Here is a 21,374-nt window from a genome sequence, read left to right on the forward strand (position 1 = left end):
TGTTCATGGGCGGGAGGGCTCTGTTTTTGCGTTTCGTACGGTTCCAGTTGCCTTTTCTGATCGTTGTTTGGTTGTGGTGCGTGTTGCTGTTCGTAGTCAGGTTCGTGTGGGGAGGGGTTGGTGGAAGTTGAATTGTCGGTTGCTGCATTGTCCTTGGGTGCGTGAGGCGTTTCGTGGGTGGTGGGTGGGGTTTGTTGCTCGCAAGTGTGAGTTTTTGTCTGTGTTAGACGGTGGGAGTGGTGCAAGATGGAATGCAAGTCTTTTTTTCGTTGTGGTTGCAAAGCGTGAGGCAGCGGGGCGTTTTGGTTTGTTGCGCTTTCTTCAGGCGCGGTTCACTCGGTTGTATGTGTTGCTTAATAGTGGGGTTGATTGTATTGCTGCTATTTCTGTGTGTAAGGATCGCATTTGTGGTTTGCGGGAGGAGTTGGCAGAGGGGGTTCGGGTGCGGGTTCGTGTTGACGAGCATGTGTCTGGTGAACGGCTCTTTTCACCAGTCTCCAGCTTCCGGACGGTTCTGTTTTGTCTAACACGGATGAGGTCCTGTTGTACGTGCAGCAGGAGTTGCGGAACGCTGTATGAGGAGGTTGGGGTGGATGAGGATCTGGCTGCTTTCCTTTTGCGTCACTGCTCACCTGGTTTATCGGCTGCGGGTTGATCCGCTTTGGTGCGGGACGCATCGTCGGCTGAGCTTTGGAGTGTGGTTCGGTCTTTCCAATCATGCAGGGTGCCTGGCTTGGATGGGCTCCCTGTGGAATTTTATGTGACGTTTTGGGATATGCCTGGTGAGGCTTTTTTTTGGAGGTGGTGCGGTTTTGTTTCCAGACCTTTTTTTTTACCCGCATCCCATTATGATGGGGTTGTGCGGTTCCTTCCAAAGCCAGGTGATTTGCGTTTTTTATCGAGTTGGAGGCCGATCACCCTGTTAAATGTTGATTTTAAGGTTGTCTCGAAGTTGCTGGCGGGTCGGTGTCGGGATGTAATTGGTTCTGTGGTGTCAGTTGAGCAATTTTGTGGTGTTCTGGGTAGGTCTTTGCTTCATTGCAATGCTCTTTTACGTGATGTGATTCTGTGTGCCTCTGAGTTTCGCCTGCCTGCGGTGATGCTCAGCTTAGATTGGTCGAAGGCATTCGACCGTGTGTCGATAGGCTTTGTGTTGCAGGCTATGGAGATGTTCGGGTTTCCTCCATTGTTTGTTTCTTGGGTGTGTATGTTGTATGCCCGTTGTCATAGTCGTGTGTACATCAATGGTTTTTATAGTGCCCCTTTTGCCGTTCGCCGATCGGTGAGTCAGGGGTGTCCCTTATCTATGCTCCTTTATGTTCTTTTTCAGGAGCCTTTGTTTCTTGGTGTTCAGTCCTGTTCTTTGGTGGTTCCTCTGAGGCTGCCCGCTGGTCTCTGTTTACCGATCTGTGGGTATGCTGACGATATGGTGCAGTTTGTGGCGACCGATGGCTCTGTGGTTGCGGTTCAGGACCTTGTTCGGCGTTTTGAGCTGGCCACTGGGGCCCTTGTTAATAGGGATAAGTTCTGTCTGATGGGGCTGGGGGGCTGGGCCTCCCGTTCAGTGTGGGCGGGGTCGTGGTTTCCAGTGGTCAGGTCGCTTCGGGTTCTCGGAGTTACTTGGTCTAGCTCGTATGACCAATCCTTGGAGTGGAATTGGGATGCGGTGTCTCGGTCGGTTGGTTTGTTATCCTCGCATCCATTGACGGTTTATCAGCGGGCGATTGTTGTTACTAGTAAAGTTCTTTTGAGGGTGTGGTTTTTGGCTCGGTGCTTCCCTCTGGATCGGCGCCATGCTCATAGGTTGGAGTGCAGAGTCTATCGGTATGTGTGGTGTGGGAAATATCATCCAGTTCGTCGCTCCTCCATGGTTTTGCGGGTAGATTAGGGGTGTGTTGGCATCCCTGATGTTTTTACCAAGGCATTGGCTTTGTTTTGGGTGTCGTTGCATCAGTATTTCGGGGTGAGTGGGGGCCTCAATGCGCTTGAGGTTTATTTCTGTTCAGTTCAGTTTAGCTATTTGCTTGAGTTAGGGGCTGGATGTGAGGTCACCTTTTGTACGCCTGCTGTGTATTCGTGGGGGTTGGGATTCTGCGGGGGCTCTGTCGTGTTCCTGAGTTTTTGTCCCTTTCGTGTCGGGAGGTTTATGGGGCTCTCCTTCGTCGTGTGAGCCATCGGGTTGAGGGTTTGTTTCCATGCTGGGATTGGGGTGAGTGGGATTTGGTCGGTCTTGGGTGGGCGGCATTTGGCTCCGCAGCAGCGGGAGTTTCTCTTTCGTATGCTGCACGAGTCGTTGCCGTCGAATGATCGTTTGTGTATGCTTGGGTTGCGTTCTTCCGCGGCGTGTACGTATTGTGGATTGGTTGAGATGCAGTTACATGTGTTTTATTTTTGTGAGAGGGTACAGGGCTTAGTTGATTGGTTGCCTGATGTGATTGCGGTGTTCTGTGGGCCCGGGTTAATGGGGGATATTTTAAGGTTCCTGTTTCTTTCGTTTCCTCAGGGCTCCAGGTAGCTTCGGAACATCCTGAGTGTCTTGATTGCGGATAATGTGTTTTGCGTGTGGGTTGGGCATTTGGAGGGCTACGGGATTCACCGGATTCTAGGTTTTCTGCGGGGCGTTTGCGTTTCACATGGTGGTGGTTGTGGCGTGCTTTTCCGGTGGAGTTTGCTGGTTGGTTCAATGACGCCTATGTTCGGGGTGATGCTTTGGGATTGGTAGGTGGGTCGGGGGTTTGATCAGTGTATTGGTGTTGTTGCGGTGGATTTAGGGGGAGGACTTTTTGGTTCATTTGGGCATTTGGGTTGTGTGTATTCCCCCCCGCCCCTCTGAGGGCTTCCTCGACGGTGAGTTGTGTGTGTTTGCCTGTGTTGTGTTTTTGTGTTGTTCCCTGTGTGTGTGTCCTTGTTGTTTGGTTTTGTGTGAGATTTGTGTTCCTTTGCCGGATCATGCGTGTTCCGTTGTTTTTTCTTTTTGTTTGTGCTTGGTTGTGGTTCTGGACCTTGTTTTCCAGTTCCCGTGCGTTCCGGTGTTTCATCCTGTTTGTGTGTGTGGGTGTTTTGTTGCGTCCGGCTCCTGTGTGTGCCAGTCCTTGTGTTCTGGTGTGTCTGTGTGTGTCTTTTCATATGTTCCACCGGTTCCTGCGTGCTCCGGTGCTGTGCTCCTGTTTTGTGTGAGCTTATGCCTTGTGTGTGTGGCCCTTAAAAAAACACAATTAGAGTTTTACCGTTTGTGGCAGTGGCTGGAAGGCTATTCCACCGGTTTATAACCCTATGGATGAAAAATATATCTTGTTTACTGTATTACATTGTGGCTTGTTAAGCTTGAATCCGTTGTTCCTTGTGAAAAATTGGTGTCAATCAAGAGGCGGAGTTGGCACACTACTCTCTGCTTCTCGATGACGTTGACATTATCCTTCCGTGCAGCCGGTCCTCCAAAAATGGGGTGGTAAATGGCAGAAGACAAATAAGTGCAATTATGTACTATTCATAGCAGTTAGGAATTGTACTTATTTTCACTTAGTATTAAATCGTACTGTCAAATATATTGTGAATATTTGAGTTTCCCAGAAAAACTGAATAGAAAACCACAACCTCACCTAACCGTCTTAGTTTTTGAAGATGATAATTTTCTTGCTTCTTAATTACAATTAGTACTTAACCTATAGGTATATTGATGTTACAGTTTAAAAAAACAAAACTAAAATATATCAATAAATTGTAAAGTAACTCAGGATATTTTAAAATTTTGTATAAAATCTATATTGTTTAATAAACCTGAAAAAGAAATTCCTGATATTTAAAACTTGTATTTTCCTAATCGAGATTGAAAACTTCATCCTAAAATTCTGAGTGTCTTGACAGAAATCGAGGAGAATTAAATCGGGGGAGGGAGTTTGGTAAATGTAACAGCCGCATAAGTGCAATTAAGTACTGTTTATGACAGTAATAGAGTGTACTTATTACACTTAGTATTAAATCGTACTGTCAATTCGGAGGATGGGTTGTTCCGTGATTAGGCTTTGACACGTAGGGACGGTTAAATGTAATTGGCAATTTGCGTGACAATATTCCATATCCTTCTATTTCCATAATAATATTTAATTATTTTGTTTACGTCTTTCGAGGATTGTTAGGGGGCAGATATCAGTGGTTATTGACCATTAAATGTCAACGTATATATAATCAGGCACAGTCCATCAAAGACCAGTAATAAACTTGATTATCAAACATTATGACAACACCGCATCTGATGTGCCTTGATATTTGTAGGATGGTTAACCAACACAACATGGTTATATACATTTTATTAGCAAACAATCAGAGAGAAGCAATATTTATAAACAGACAAACAAGAAATCCGTTCGAAATCATCTCAAACAATCAATATTTTGTTTATCCTCTGTTGTTGTTTATAACCTCCAGCAACCTCTGAGTCGACATGGTTGTAGTTTAGCTGCGGGTTACAGCGGCACAACTCCAAGAGCTTGATAACACAGGTACAACTCCAAGAGCCAGATAATACAGGTACAACTCCGATAGCTATATAATACATGTACAAATTCATGAGCTAGATAATACAGGCACAACTCCATAGCTAGATAATACAGGTACAACTCCGATAGCTATATAATACATGTACAAATTCATGAGCTAGATAATACAGGCACAACTCCATAGCTAGATAATACAGGTACAACTCCAAGAGCTAGATAATGCAAACTTAATCCAATGACATGAGAAAATAGGCACAGTAGCACTAGAAATAGGTGCAAGTCACATACCACTAAGGAGAGAGATAAAAAATGCAAACTGGAATGAGAATGGCGTTTCCTTTACAGGCGACGAAAACAAATGGCAGAACATCTGCAGCAATGTTCAACTCATCTTGGGATAGAGTTAAACGCTCAGCTCTGTTCCAAGAGCGACAATGAAGGCCATGTATAGAAATAGAAACGACTGAGCAAAGATTGCAAGAATCATTAAATCTAGGCGAGACAAAAGGTCATAAGCAAAATAGAGAGAAATGCGTCTCTTCTGACTTGATTGAAGGCAATTTTAAAGTCAAGCTTGACTAGTACCTTCTGGTCTGAGAAATTGGCAATGAAGATATTGGCAGAGCTGCATGTGCTGCAGCTTCACAGCCGAGGAGGGATCCAAAAACCCGAGCTGATTATGTTTCAGTAAGGTGGCTGCTTCCTGATTGATTGACCTCACTGCTGCCTTAGCCATGAGGTGTCGGAAGGTGTTGCCAACGACATAGGGCCTGATTTCCCCATCCTTCATTTTAAGAGCACAGAGTGCTGCTCCATAGAAGAGAGGCCTGATGTCCTCTGGGGCACTTCCACCACTTCACAGCCAGTGCAACACTCACAGCCAGTGCAACACTCACAGCCAGTGTAACACTCACAACAAGTGTAACCCTCACAGGCAGTGTAACACTCACAGCCAGCGGAACATTCACAGCCAGTGTAACCCTCACAGGCAGTGTAACACTCACAGCCAGCGGAACATTCACAGCCAGTGCAACATTCACAGCCAGTGCAACACTCACAGTCAGTGCAACACTCGCAGCCAGTGCAACACTCACGACAAGTGTAACACTCACAGCCAGTGTAAAACTCACAGCCAGTTTAACACTCACAGCCAGTGCAACACTCGCAGCCAGTGCAACACTCGCAGCCAGTGCAACACTCACAGTCAGTGCAACACTCACAGCCAGTGCAACATTCACAGTCAGTGCAACAGTCACAGCCAGTGAAACACTCACAGCCAGTGAAACACTCGCAGCCAGTGAAACACTCACAGCCAGTGCGACACTCACAGCCAGAATAAGACTCGTAGTGTAAGACTCGGAGAATGTGTAAGACGCAACAATAGTGAAAGATTCAGCGATAGTGTTAGACTAAGAGATAATGTAAGACTCAGAGTCAGTGTAAGACTTTCAGGTAGTGCAAAGCTCACAGCTGTTGTTAGATTCACAGCTATTTCAAGACTCTTAACTATTACAAGACTCTCACCCCCTAATTCGTGTTATAATAAGCTCTTTACTCTCTAACTTCCTCATAATTTGTGATGGATTAAAATGTTCTTCTCAGATTAATTAACTAAGAGGATTTTGCAAATGCCTGTTATTTATACTACGTGGAAAACATTAAAATAAAACAAGATTAAACAAACCAATTATTCCTTTCATTGAGAGACGCTTCAACATCCTCAATTGGGAGGGTGATATTGACAAAGAAATCGGTTTAAAAACGAGCAGGAGATATCATTGAGCATCGGGTCCACATCCAGTCGAAATTCTCCGCAGAATTCATTTCCTCCAATGTTGTTGGGTTCACCAGCGCCAAAGTCTGCGGCGTTGACTAGGCGTCCATCCAACCACTGAAACGTGCTATTGCTTTCTTTCCGGAAGCCCACATTCGCTGCAATATTATTACCTCCTGTGATAAGAACACAAAGGTACAGTTGTAATAATATTGTAAAATTAACTAGATTTGTACACGCATTCTCACTCAGTGCAGCTTAACACTCACACAGTGCCGGATAAAAATTACAGATGCATAATTAAATGCAATGAAAAGAAAGCAAATATGTACAATTGCATTCAGAGCAATTACAGTCGGAACAATTGCATTCAGAGTAATTACACTCGGAACAATTGCATTCAGAGCAATTGCAATCGGAAGAGTTGCAATCAGATAAAAACACTGTAATCGTTTTGTCTTTCAAAAATTAGTTTACATAAATAACTATAATGTATTTATTTATTTATTTATTTATTTATATATATATAAGAAGGTACATTGGGTTTGTGAGAATACATTGGATAGTACAGTATTTACATTCTTGTAAAGCCACTAGTACGCACAGCGTTTCGGGCAGGTCCTTAATCTTGCAGATAATTTTAAGTAGGTAATTTCAATCAGAATTGATAAATGATAAAGATACATTACAAGAGAAAAATGAGATGAGAGAGTTAAGTAAGTATATTAAAGCACATTGTTATATTAAAGCTCTGATTGATTACATTGACAGCTTGATTAGTAATTTAAATAAGGTTAATAGACACCATACAGCAGATTGACAGCACATATAAGAAAGCAATGATCACAATGGTAAAGATGTTCAGATTGGGTACATTAAGATTGGGAGACTGGGCAGCAAAAGATACTGTGACAATAATCTCCTTCAAGAGATTGAGCCTGCTCTTCCCTCCAAAAATACGTCGCAACAAATATATAAAACTACTATGAAAGAAATGTCCAACAACGACAACAACATCTCCAAGGTTTGCCAGAGCGCAAAACGTATGCAGCCAGGGACACCTGCTCAGCCTCAAACCGCCAAACTACCTGTCTTGTTGCCGGCTACTCGCTGATTGGCCGCCGGTCTGGCTGCAACTGCACTCCACCCCCCCCCATACTACTTGATGTCTGGGGCCGCCACGACCTCAGTCCTCAGAATATTCAGTGCTTTCATACGGTTAACACTTCTTCCTGGTAGACTGAGCTTTGGCTTAAGTGTACTAAGAGAGGTGATAGCTTAAAGCCAATATTCCCGCACCTCTCATTTTATTGTATATTGCACAGCTTGTTATTGCTCACTTGTCTTAATGTAACTTTTCATTTTACCATTTAATTATTCTTATTATTTTGATTGATTGATTTTATTATACGAATTTGTATGTCCATTTTATTCATGTTTTGTTTATTTAACGTAATTAAAATTTCATTGTTAAAATTTACTTGTGTTTTGTGTGTCTTCTCCTTACCTTACCACAGACGAAGTTCCAGATTTTCTATTTTTTTTAATTTTATGTGACGAGGCCATACCCCTAGCTTTGAACAGCCGAACACCAACGCGTTACCGTCACAATACAGATAAACAAGATTTATAAACACCATACAACAGATTGGCAGCACATATAAGAAAACAGCAATGATCACAATGGTAAAGATGTTCAAATTGGGAACATAAAGGTTGGGAGATTGGGTAGCAAATGATACAGTGTAATTTTAAGGCAAAAAGTGAAAAACTATGAAGATGAAATTAGGTATTTTTTAGTATTGATTTTGAATGATGTAAAAGTTGGACAGCTTTTCAATTCAGTAGGGAGTGAGTTCCATAAACTGGGTCCCTTTATTTGCATAGAGTGTTTACACAGATTAAGTTTAACTCTGGGGATATCAAAGAGATATTTATTTCTGGTGTGGTGATAATGGGTCCTATTACATCTGTCCAGGAAGAGTTTCAGACAAGGATTTGCATTTAAGAACAGGGTTTTGTAAATGTAGTTGACACAAGAGAATTTGTGGAGTGAGATTATGTTTAGCATGTTTAGGGAGTTAAACAAGGGGGCTGTGTGTTGTCTGAAAGCAGAATTTGATATTATTCTGATAGCAGATTTTTGCTGGGTGATGATGGACTTGAGGTGGTTTGCAGTGGTTGAACGCCATGCACAGATACCATAGTTGAGATAGGGATAGATTAGTGCATAATATAGAGAGATGAGAGCAGAGTTAGGAACATAATATCTGATTTTGGAGAGTATACCAACTGTTTTAGAGACTTTCTTAGTTATGTGTTGTATGTGGGTACTGAAGTTGAGTCTCTTGTCTAGGAATATGCCAAGAAACTTTCCATCATTTTTATTGCTAATGTTTACATTGTCAATCTGAAGCTGAATTGCATTTGTAGATTTGCTTCCGAATAGGATGTAGTAGGTCTTTTCTATGTTAAGTGTTAGTTTGTTGGTTGACATCCATAAGTGGACTTTTTTTAGTTCATCATTAACAACACCATTTAGTGTATGTGAGTTGGGGTTGGAGTAGATCTATGTTATATAACTATATGGAGTAGATCTATGCTATAACTATGTTAACATTTAAATACGTGCTGTATACTGCAACTTAAAACAAGAATCAAATTCAAAATGTTGTGGGTTACCTAGACATGGATTTTTTAAAAGAAGCAAGTCGTTGACTGCATTTTTAATGGTGTTGTGGCAGTTATACAACGAAACGCCTCGTAGTATAGAAATCATTCAGAGGAGTATGTAGATCAAAGTACTAGGTAGAACGTAGCTCATCTGGACCTGATAGAAGATTCTCAGAGCTACTGAAGGAATGTACTACCTAGTTCATTAATCCACTAGAGACAAGAAATGGTGTTATTATATACTATAAGGAGGTGAGAGGAAAAAACAAAGATGAGATGCAAGAAAATATATATTTTACTATATAATAATTAACAGTTTGAACTCAAACGAGAGAGAGAGAGAGAGAGACAGAGAGAGAGAGAGAGAGAGAGAGAGAGAGAGAGAAAGATGGGCAGACTGCATAATCTGCATAATCTTGTACAGTTAGATAGTATTTGTCGTTGTGTCACACATGACTTCCACTCCCGCTGGAAGAGTCTTGGATGACTCTTGAAAGAGTGAACATTGCATGTAAGGTAAAGGTATTGTGATAGTTACTGAAGCTGTGATGAGTCATCCATGTAATGACGAAGGTGAGGATTTAGCATAATGTTTGCTAGTGATTGATTATATATTATTGTGGGTTGGGTGTTGTCGTTGATCCTTCTTTATGGACAACCCAACCCAAAACTCGGTAGAGTGCTTATACTTTACCAAGAGACCACCCTGGGCGCTTCTGGCTCTTGGAGAGAGGCTCAACGTCACACGCTTAGGGGTATGCGGCTCCAATACTTAGCCTCGTTGTCACGTGCACACAACCACTCGAGCCGCTGTGACTCCCCACTCTCTCTTTATGTGATATGATCTCCTCAATCCCTTTTGACTTATTAGTATTCCATTTTACCCTGTCCACAGCTGTGGTTCTTGGTTCTCTCTCTCTCTCTCTCTCTCTCTCTCTCTCTCTCTCTCTCTCTCTCTCTCTCTCTCTCTCTCTCTCTCTCCTTCTTTCCTACTTCCTGGGAAGCCTCACTAGGACAAGGGCATACACCAGCAAATTTGAATACATTTACTGGACAAAGCACATACACACATATAATAATAATGAATCCTATACTCTATACTATTTCAGTCAGGTTACACTCCATCACCATCAGAACTCTATCATCTGCTTATCAAGTGGTATCCTATCTCCTGATTCACCACCTAATACTACCAACCTCCTCAAGTAGGTCAAGTCTTATAACACGATGTTGCACTATCAGCAAGAGAATATATATATCTATAAACACATACAAGGAAAACCAGCGTATGAATGCAATAACATAAATATTAGTATAAATGTTCCTTGATATACAACAATGATCAATCGATCCCCCTATCAGTCCTAGAACACATATGTATGTCTCTGCAGGTAATCCAGCCTACGACTGTAACTCTATACTTCAGTATAAGTACTCCTTGGGCTCAAAAATGGCAAACAATCACTCACCTTTCACTGCGTCTTGCACGCTAACGACAACCAAACACTCTAGCAACTCCCTACAAGTAATCAACTAGAATTTCCCGTCCACATCTGGAAGCTCACTACCCTGACATCTTCAGGTTCTTCCGGGCTTTTCTACCAGGATCATATACAGATCTTCCAGGCTGCTTCACCATGAAGTTTCTTCGAACAGTCCTGGAGTTTCCACTACTGGTATTACAGAAGCACGTGACACTCCGCTTCACTGCTTCTCCTCACAGCTCGAGGTCCTACTCTTCACTCTGGGGACTACTCTTCATGCTGGGGCCGCATACTCCAAGATTGGTCTTACATATGTAGTATATATGATTCAGAATTATTCCTTACACAGGTTCCTGAAGGCTGTTCTGATGTTAGCCAGCCTCGCATATGCCGCAGACGTTATTCTTTTTATGTGGGCTTCAGGAGACAGGTTTGATGTGATATCAACTCTTAGATCTTTCTCTCTGCCCGTTTCATTAAGTACTTCATCTCCTATTCTGTATCCTGTGTCTGGCCTCCTGTTTTCACCGCCTAGTTTCATTACTTTGTATTTACTCGGGTTGAACTTTATCAGCCATTTGTTGGCCCATTCACTCAGTCAGTCTAGGTCATCTTGTAGCCTCCTACTATCATCCACTGTTTCAATCCTCCTCATAACTTTTGCATCATCAGCAAACATTAAGAAAAACGAGTCTATACCCACTGGGAGATCATTTACATACATCAAAAACAGTCTAGGTCCAAGGACTGAACCCTGCAAGACTCCACTTGTAACGACTCGCCAATCTGAGGCCTCACCCCTCACATTGACTCGTTGTCCCCTGTTGCTTTGGTACTCCTTTATCCAGTGGAGTACCTTCCCTTTCACTCCATTCACTCCAGCCTGCATCTCCAGCTTTTTCACTAGCCTCTTGTGTGGTACTGTATCACAGGCTTTCTGGCATTCCAAAAATATGCAGTCTGCCCAACCTTCTCTTTCTTGCCTGATTTTTATTGCCTGGTCGTAGAATTCAAGTAACCCTGTGAGGGAGGACTTGCCATCCCTGAACCCATGTTGATGCTGTGTTACAAAGTTCTTTCGCTCCAGATGCTCCACTAGTTATTTTCGCACAATCTTCTCCATCAGCTTGCATGGTATGCAGGTTAGGGACACTGGCCTATAGTTCAGTGCCTCCTGTCTCTCCCCTTTCTTATATATCGGGACCACGTTAGCTGCTTTCCAAATTTCTGGCAGTTCCCCTGTTGCCAGTGATTTGTTATACACTATGAAGAGTGGCAGGCACAGTTCTTCTGCTCCTTCCTTTAGTATCCAAGGGGAGATTCCATCTGGGCCTATAGCGTTTGTCACATCCAACTCTAGTAAACACTTCCTTACTTCCCCGGTGGTAATCTCAAACTCTTCCAGTGGTTCCTGGTTAACTATTCCTTCTCTTACCTCTGGAATTTCTCCATGCTCTAAGGTGAAGACCTGGAATTTCCTATTCAGTTCCTCACACACTTCTTTGTCGTTTGTAGTGAGTCCTTCTGCCCCCTATCCTTAATTTCATAACCTGTTCTTTACTGCTGTTTTTCTCCTGATGTGGCTGTGCAGCAATTTAGGCTGAGTCTTTGCCTTGCTTGCGATGTCATTTTCGCATTGTCTTTCTGCCTCTCTTCTCATCCTGACATATTCCTGGCACTCTGGTATCTTTCCCTGCTTTCAAGTGTCCTGTTATTCGTATAGTTTCTCCACGCCCTTTTGCTTTGCGGCTTAGCTAGCCTACATCTCTGATTAAACCATGGGTTTCTCATATTCATTTCACTGTTTTTCTTTTGGACTGGGACAAACTTGTTTGCTGCTTCCTTGCACTTCTGCGTGATGTAGTCCATCATGTCTTGGGCCGTCTTTCCCCTGAGCTCTGTTTCCCATGCAATATCTGCTAGGAATTTTCTTATCTCCTCATAGTTTCCCTTTCGGAATGCCAGCCTTTTCTTTTCAGTACCCCCTCCTCGAGTTCAATAACCCTTCTTCAATCAGGTACTCAAACGCCAGTACACTGTGGTCACTCATTCCTACTAGGGTCTCAAAACTTATTTCTCTTATGTCGGAGTCGTTCAGAGTGGAGACTAAGTCGAGTCTCGCTGGTTCATCATTTCCTCTCATCCTTGTGGGTTTTCTGACATGCTGGGTTAAAAAGTTTCTAGTCACCACCTCTAATAGTTTGAGTCTCCACGTATCCTTGCCTCCATGCGGTACCTTGTTCTCCCAGTCTATCCTTCCGTGATTGAAGTCCCCCATGATGAGTAGATGGATCTATTTCTACAGACAGCAGAGGCTGCCCTCTCAATTATAGTGTTAACTGCTATGTTGTTGTTGACATACTCTTGACTGGGTCTTCTGTCATTTGGTGGAGGGTTATATATTACTGCTACTACTATTCTTTGTGCTCCAATTGTCATTGTGCCTGCTATGTAGTCTCTGAAACCCTTACAGCCCGGGATAGCCATCTCCTTGAAACTCCATTCCTTTCTCATTAGTAGGGCCACTCCGCCTCCTCCCCTCCCTTCCCTCTGTTTCCTTATTACTGTGTACTCCTGGGGAAACACGGCATTCGTTATGATTTTTGAGAGTTTGGTTTCAGTGAGTCCGATTACAACTGGGTTCACTTCTTGTGCTCTTTCTTTTAGTTCACTTGCCTTGCTCGTGATCCCATCTATGTTCAAGTACATTACCCTGAAACTGACTCTCTCCTGCTTCTCCTCTAGGGGGGGGGGGACCTGTGAGATCTGGGGGTGAATGGGAGCTGGGAGGATCTGGTATGGGGATCTGGTATAGAGGGTTCTCCGTCGGCTTCGGGCTGTTTTTGATAAGGAGTTCGGAAGTCTTCTTGGTTTTGTAGAATATTATCAGGTTTATGTTTTGGTTAGGAGTAGTGCTTTTTACTCCTTTACGGATTATTTCTTTCATTAATCTTTCCTCTTTTATATGTTCACTGTGCATGGTTGATTTGTAATATAATTTTATTGGGGGTGTTGTGGTTTCTGTTCTAGGTTCTGAATTATACCAACGGTCCAAGTGTCTTCTTATAGCAGCGTTTATTTCCGCGTTGCTATATCCGTTGTTCACCAATACCTGAGTTACTCTTTCAAACTCTCTACTCACGTTGCTCCATTCAGAGCAGTGGGTAAGCGCTCGACGAATATAAGCATTGAGAACACAGGCTTTGTATCTTTGGGGGCACTCACTTCTACCGTTCAGGCATAATCCTATGTTGGTGGGCTTGGTATATACGTTGGTGCTTAAAGAGGTTCCTGTCTTTGTTATTAGTACAATCAAGAATGGCAGACTGTTATTTTCACTATTTTCATGTGTAAATCGGAGTACTGACTCTCTCTCTAGGTGTCTTTTTAGGTCAATTAGTTCATCTGAGTCTTTTACTATTACGAATATGTCATCTACGTAACGGCAGTATACAGTTGGTTTTTGTCTGCTACTGAAGACCCTATCTTCGATGGTTCCCATATAAAAATTAGCAAATAAAACTCCTAAGGGGGAGCCCATTGCTACTCCGTCTATTTGTAAATACATGTCTCCTTGGGGACTGATGAAAGGGACTTCCTTTGTACATGCTTCGAGAAGACTTTTCAAGTGTGGCTCAGGTATGTCTAATTTGGGGGTGCTCTCGTCTCTGTATACTCTGTCCAGTATCATTCCTATGGTTGTGTCGACTGGGACGTTGGTAAAAAGGGATTCAACGTCCAGGGAAGCGATGATTCCATCGGGCTGGGTAGATTTGATCAATTCTAGGAAATCTGCTGATGATTGTAGACTAAACTTACTTGGAGTGTATGGAGTTAGGAGTTCATTGAGTTTCTTTGCCAGGTGATAAGTTGGGGTTGGTATTTGGCTGATTATAGGGCGTAGTGGGTTACCTGGTTTATGCGTCTTAACATTGCCGTAGGCATATCCTAAGCCATAGTCGCCTTGAAGTTTATTGAAATGCACACTACCTTTCTTTGCGTTGATTGCTGTAATTGTTTTGTTTACTTTCCGCTTAAGGTCTTCTACGGGGTTCCTCGTGATTCGTTGAAATTTGGAGTCGTCACATAGTATGTCGCTAATTTTGTTCATGTATTCATGGGTAGGAATCAATACATATGCTGCTGTTTTGTCGGCTTTTCTTATTGTTACGTCTTTCAGATTTTCATCAGTCCCCAAGGAGACATGTATTTACAAATAGACGGAGTAGCAATGGGCTCCCCCTTAGGAGTTTTATTTGCTAATTTTTATATGGGAACCATCGAAGATAGGGTCTTCAGTAGCAGACAAAAACCAACTGTATACTGCCGTTACGTAGATGACATATTCGTAATAGTAAAAGACTCAGATGAACTAATTGACCTAAAAAGACACCTAGAGAGAGAGTCAGTACTCCGATTTACACATGAAAATAGTGAAAATAACAGTCTGCCATTCTTGGATGTACTAATAACAAAAACAGGAACCTCTTTAAGCACCAACGTATATACCAAGCCCACCAACATAGGATTATGCCTGAACGGTGGAAGTGAGTGCCCCCAAAAGATACAAAGCCAGTGTTCTCAATGCTTATATTCGTCGAGCGCTTACCCACTGCTCTGAATGGAGCAACGTGAGTAGAGAGTTTGAAAGAGTAACTCAGGTATTGGTGAACAACGGATATAGCAACGCGGAAATAAACGCTGCTATAAGAAGACACTTGGACCGTTGGTATAATTCAGAACCTAGAACAGAAACCACAACACCCCCAATAAAATTATATTACAAATCAACCATGCACAGTGAACATATAAAAGAGGAAAGAATAATGAAAGAAATAATCCGTAAAGGAGTAAAAAGCACTACTCCTAACCAAAACATAAACCTGATAATATTCTACAAAACCAAGAAGACTTCCGAACTCCTTATCAAAAACAGCCCGAAGCCGACGGAGAACCCTCTACAGCAGTCAAGCGTTGTATACATGTACACTTGCCCCCACGAAGGATGTAACCTTCAATGTAAGTACATAGGTATGACGTCGACCAAGCTGACGAGGCGTTTGACATGCCATCTTCAATCTGGTGCCCCTAGGAATCACATGAGACAAGCCCATGACATTACTCTAACAAGAGAAATGTTGAACAAGAATACTTGCATAATAGACAAAACCTAAGATTCAAGAAGATTACAAATTCTTGAGGCAATTCACATAAGAATAGAGCGACCTACCATGAACACCCAAATCACGGAACTATTTACTCTACCCACCATGAGAGTAAGGACAAGACAAGAACATATCGATGCCAACACAGAAGACAATGTCCAACATAACAGGCCAATTACACTGGATTAATCTTTGTGTTTAGATAGGAGATGCCTGGTATGGGCCAATAAGCCTTCTGCAGCCCCTATGTTTATCCCTTATGTATCCCCCCATGTTTTCACCTTCATTGTATCATCACCTGACCTAATGCGGGTATAAAATCAACTAGTATTGTAAGATCTGTTCACTTGAGAATGAACCATGGAGGTTCGAAACGTCGTGCAAATTATACAAATAAGTGTAATACACTCTATAGTAAATCACTTCTTTTCTTCACCTTAAAAGTACGAAAATGAGTTTTGGAGAACTCCTATTTCAATTAAGCCCTGATGCTAAGAAAATAGTTAGAGGGATAGAAGCCCTAAACCAGAAAATAATAAATACAGAATATGCGGTCATATTCAATGAAACATGTTTGAAAGAAAACCTGCTGCCAGTATACACCTGCCAGTATATATATATATATACTGGCAGGCAGAAAACCTGCTGCCAGTATATATATATATATATATATATATATATATATATATATATATATATATATATATATATATATATATACTGTATATATATATATATATATATATATATATATATATATATATATATATATATATATATATATATATATATAGTTGTGCAATAATTGGCTGTTGATTGCTGGTGTTGACTTCTTGATGTGTAGTGCCTCGCAAACGTCAAGCCGCCTGCTATCGCTGTATCTATCGATGATTTCTGTGTTGTTTACTAGGATTTCTCTGGCGATGGTTTGGTTATGGGAAGAGATTATATGTTCCTTAATGGAGTAAACAACACAGAAATCATCGATAGATACAGCGATAGCAGGCGGCTTGACGTTTGCGAGGCACTACACATCAAGAAGTCAACACCAGCAATCAACAGCCAATTATTGCACAACTATATTCTACCCACCTCAAGACTCCGCTCCAATATAGAAGCATCAAGAAATATGGACCAATAGGCTTTCTACAAACACTTCTATATATATATATATATATATATATATATATATATATATATATATATATATATATATATGTTTATATATACACTGCCTGACACCAGCATCCGCAGTCTCGCCCTCGACTACCCTTGTCTATACCTCAACACCGCCGACCTCGTCTGCCTCGGCGACGCCATCCACAGGGCCAGGAACCTCTCCTCCCTCAGGCTACTCGGGCTCAAGAAGGTGAGTGTTTACCTTTTTTTACTTTAATCACGTGTTTATTTTCGTGATATACACACATTTATATATACGTATATATATATATATATATATATATATATATATATATATATATATATATATATATATATATATATATATATATATATATATATATGTATATATGTATATATATGTATATATTAGTATATTTTGGTAGCAGTCTTTCCTGTGGACATATATTATTAAATATGACCGAAAAAGTAAGATTAATAATTCTAACACGAATTTTCTCAATCTTTCGTACATTTCTTTTCACTGTTGGAGGTAATTCAAAAATCAATTCTCCAAAATTCATTTTTATTTCTAGTCTGACGCGACACGAGCGCGTTTCGTAAAACTTATTACATTTTCAAAGACTTTAGTTTACAAATACACAACTGAATAGAACTTACACATCGATTTTGTTTATATCTACATTTGAGTGAGGTGGATGGGGTGAGGTCGCATTAATAGGGTATTAATTTCATCAACACAAGACAGAACAAGAGGTGGCATTAATAGGGTATTAATTTCATCAACACAAGACAGAACACGAAAAAATGGGTATTGAATTGGAAGTGATTGTAGAAAGCCTATTGGTCCATATTTCTTGATGCTTCTATATTGGAGCGGAGTACTTGAGGTGGGTAGAATATAGTTGTGCATTAATTGGCTGTTGATTGCTGGTGTTGACTTTTTAATGTGTAGTGCCTCGCAAACGTCAAGCCGCCTGCTATTGCTGTATCTATCGATGATTTCTGTGTTGTTTACTAGGATTTCTCTGGCGATGGTTTGGTTGTGGGAAGAGATTATACGTTCCTTAATGGAGCCCTGTTGTTTATGCATCGTTAAACGCCTAGAAAGAGATGTTGTTGTCTTGCCTATATACTGGGCTTTTTGGAGCTTACAGTCCCCAAGTGGGCATTTGAAGGCATAGACGACGTTGGTCTCTTTTAAAGCGTTCTGCTTTGTGTCTGGAGAGTTTCTCATGAGTAGGCTGGCCGTTTTTCTGGTTTTATAGTAAATCGTCAGTTGTATCCTCTGATTTTTGTCTGTAGGGATAACGTTTCTATTAACAATATCTTTCAGGACCCTTTCCTCTGTTTTATGAGCTGTGGAAAAGAAGTTCCTGTAAAATAGTCTAATAGGGGGTATAGGTGTTGTGTTAGTTGTCTCTTCAGAGGTTGCATGGCGTTTCACTTTCCTTCTTATGATGTCTTCGACGAAACCATTGGAGAAGCCGTTGTTATATATATATATATATATATATATATATATATATATATATATATATATATATATATATATATATGCGAACAAGCCTGAATGGTCCCCAGGACAATATGCAACTGAAAACTCTCACCCCAGAAGTGACTCGAACCCATACTCCCAGGAGCAACGCAACTGGTATGTACAAGACGCCTTAATCCACTTGACCATCACGACCGGACAAAATGAGATGATAGCCGAGGCTATTTGAACCACCCCACCGCCGGCACTCGGATAGTAATCTTGGGCATAGCATTTTATCAAATCACCTCATTCTTTGGGGCACACGTGAGGAACACAAATGCGAACAAGCCTGAATGGTCCCCTGGACAATATGCAACTGAAAACTCACACCCCAGAAGTGACTCGAACCCATACTCCCAGGAGCAACGCAACTGGTATGTACAAGACGCCTTAATCCACTTGACCATCACGACCGGACAAAATGAGGTGATAGCCGAGGCTATTTGAACCGGCGGTGGGGTAATTCAAATAGCCTCGGCTATCACCTCATTTTGTCCGGTCGTGATGGTCAAGTGGATTAACCATCAAGCTGTTATCGCGGGGGAGGATACTGCTTCACAGTCTTTATGAGGGTGTCCAGCTGCTGGACACCTTTGTTGACCAGGAGAGTGGCTGTGTTGATGGCTTCAGGGTGGCCACTGCATGAATAACGAACTCTTAAAGCTCTTCTAAGGTCATTGATTGCTTCACATTCCAGAAGATAGTGAAGTAATGGCTTTTCTGTGACAGTTTGGCAGAAGATGCACTCTCTCTGTCGGGGTTCACCAATCTCCCAGTTGCATCTGTAACCTAGACGTAGTCTATATAGCCTAACTGCTATTTCCCTGTGGATTCCTTTTGGGATATTTAACCTTTCTAATTTGGTTGCCTGAAGATACCATGTTGCAGATGGCGAACCTTCAGCTATTCTCTGGTGTAGGTAGGCTCTGTTGAGATGTGAGAGTTTTTTGGTGATGATGTTTTTTATGTTCTCTAGGCTGGGTTGAATTGTTTTATGTATCACTGAATGACGAGTTGCCAATTTAGCAATTTCATCAGCTTTTTCATTTAATGGGATTCCAATATGGGATGGGATCCAGTTTAAAGTTATGTTGAGTCCTTTGCCTTTAGCGACTGCTCCAAGATACAAAATGGTGGTAATTATTTCCACATAATCTTTCCATTGTTTTTGTCCTAGTATTTGAAGTGCAGCTTTTGAGTCTGTGTGTATGATTGCATTTTGAGTGTTTTGTGCAATCACATATGTGAATGCCTGTTGTATGGCAAACAGCTCAGTTTGGGTTGATGATACTAGTCCTCCCAGTCTCCAATATGCCTGAACGCTGGTCGTGCAAAGAGCAGCGCCAGCACTCTCATTTTCTGTGTCCACCGATCCGTCTGTGAAGATGTGGGTGGCTCCTGCTACTGCTATGCTATACATTTGCTCTTCTATTATGCGCCTTAGGATTGTCGGATCATAGGCAGCCTTTTTCATTGGGAGACTTTCTATTACTATTTTGAAAGTAGGCTCTTCCCACGGCGCGGAAGGAGTGTAATTTTGGTGTGGATGATCACCCTCTCTATCAAGAATCATGTTTTTTAAATGTAGTCTGTTTTGGACTTTTCCTGCTCTTGCAACCCAAGAGTTTCCATTGTTTTGGCCTAATCCAACCACCAAGGCCTGCCGTACTGGGATTGGATCAGAAGAAATAATTATCGTACTGATAATTGTTGCTGTTCTTTATGATATTCATTCTTGTAGAGAGGGCAAACCCGTCTCCAGTCTAAGAGTTTCAAGCCTGGTCCACATGGGGGCTCCCAGTGCAGCTCTCATAGCATTGTTTTGGGCAACTTCAAGCTTTTTCCACTGTTGGTGTGGAAAAGTTTCTTTGCCACTCTGAAATGATGTTTTGAAATCGGTCCCAGTTTGCTAAAGCAAAGTTCCAGGCTTCAGATGGAGGCGGAGGTGGGGTGGGTAGGTCTAACTGAAGATCAATTTGGACCCCATAGTGGTCGCTTATCAGTGTGGGCTCAACTGACCATGTTGCTGCATCTCTTAGGGAGGCTGAAATGAAAGTTAGGTCTAATCTGCCTCCTTGGATGTGGGTAGGTTCGTTCTTGTTTAGGATTTGTATTTCTGGAAGCTGGTCCAGTAGATGTGTAATGTGTATGCCGGCTTCATTTGTTTTGTTCGAGCCCAGTGCCAATCGATGATGGGCATTAAAATCTCCACAAATGATTGTGTTTGTTGTTGTCGTGTGTCCAAATAACACAGAGAGAGAGTTTCGGCTTGTGGAGACCTGTACACATTGAACACTTCAAGTTTGTCGTGTCTTAGCTCAATGGTGACTCCCATTACCTCTGTCCCTGCTCCACAATTGGGTGGGCTGGCTATGGATTTGGAGATCAGGTCACATTTTCCATAGACTGCACATCCCCTGGATTGCCCATTGAGCCATGGAAGGAAGAAGCCTCGATAGCCTGAGATTTTAGGTTCTAATCCGGCTCGAAGCAAGCTCTCCTGTAGTATCAGGATGTCTATGCCTTTCGTTGCTGCTATGCATTGCAAGTGTTGCAATTTAGTGCGCAGTCCTTGCGCATTCCATTTCAGGATCTTCAGAATTCTAGGTTCTTGGAATGTGCTGATAATTCCTAGAATGTTCATAGAATGTGCTAATTAGGCAAATCGGGCCTTGCATAGTAGGCAGAGAAGTGCGTTCTGGCTACTAGGTACAACATATATATATAAATATATAACATATATAAATATATATATATATATATATATATATATATATATATATATATATATATATATATATATATATATATATATGAAACAATCATGGGACCCCACCTCCATCACGTTACGTTATCATCAACCCAAACTGAGCTATATATATATATATATATATATATATATATATATATATATATATATATATATATATATATATATATATATATATATATATATATATATATATATATATATATATATATATTTATATATGTCGTACCTAGTAGCCAGAACGCACTTTTCAGCCTACTATGCAAGGCCAGATTTGCCTAATAGGCCAAGTTTTCCTAAATTAATATATTTTCTCTAATTTTCTTCTTATG

The 21,374-nt window shown here is 41.5% G+C and overlaps 1 protein-coding gene across 1 annotated transcript in view; it reads right to left on the reverse strand.

Moving 5' to 3' along the window:
* Window positions 1–4,292: 4,292 nt before the first annotated feature.
* LOC123750896 (macrophage mannose receptor 1-like) overlaps window positions 4,293–21,374 on the reverse strand; it is a 60,754-nt gene continuing 43,672 nt past the window's right edge. Inside the window, exon 3 of the mRNA XM_045732998.2 lies at window positions 4,293–6,446. Within this exon, the coding sequence (XP_045588954.1) occupies window positions 6,217–6,446 (230 nt within the window). The 3' untranslated portion in view covers window positions 4,293–6,216. The remainder of the gene's footprint in view (window positions 6,447–21,374) is intronic.

Source organism: Procambarus clarkii, chromosome 4 (genome assembly GCF_040958095.1).
Source record: "Procambarus clarkii isolate CNS0578487 chromosome 4, FALCON_Pclarkii_2.0, whole genome shotgun sequence".
In the NCBI taxonomy this organism is placed as follows: Eukaryota; Metazoa; Arthropoda; class Malacostraca; order Decapoda; family Cambaridae; genus Procambarus; species Procambarus clarkii.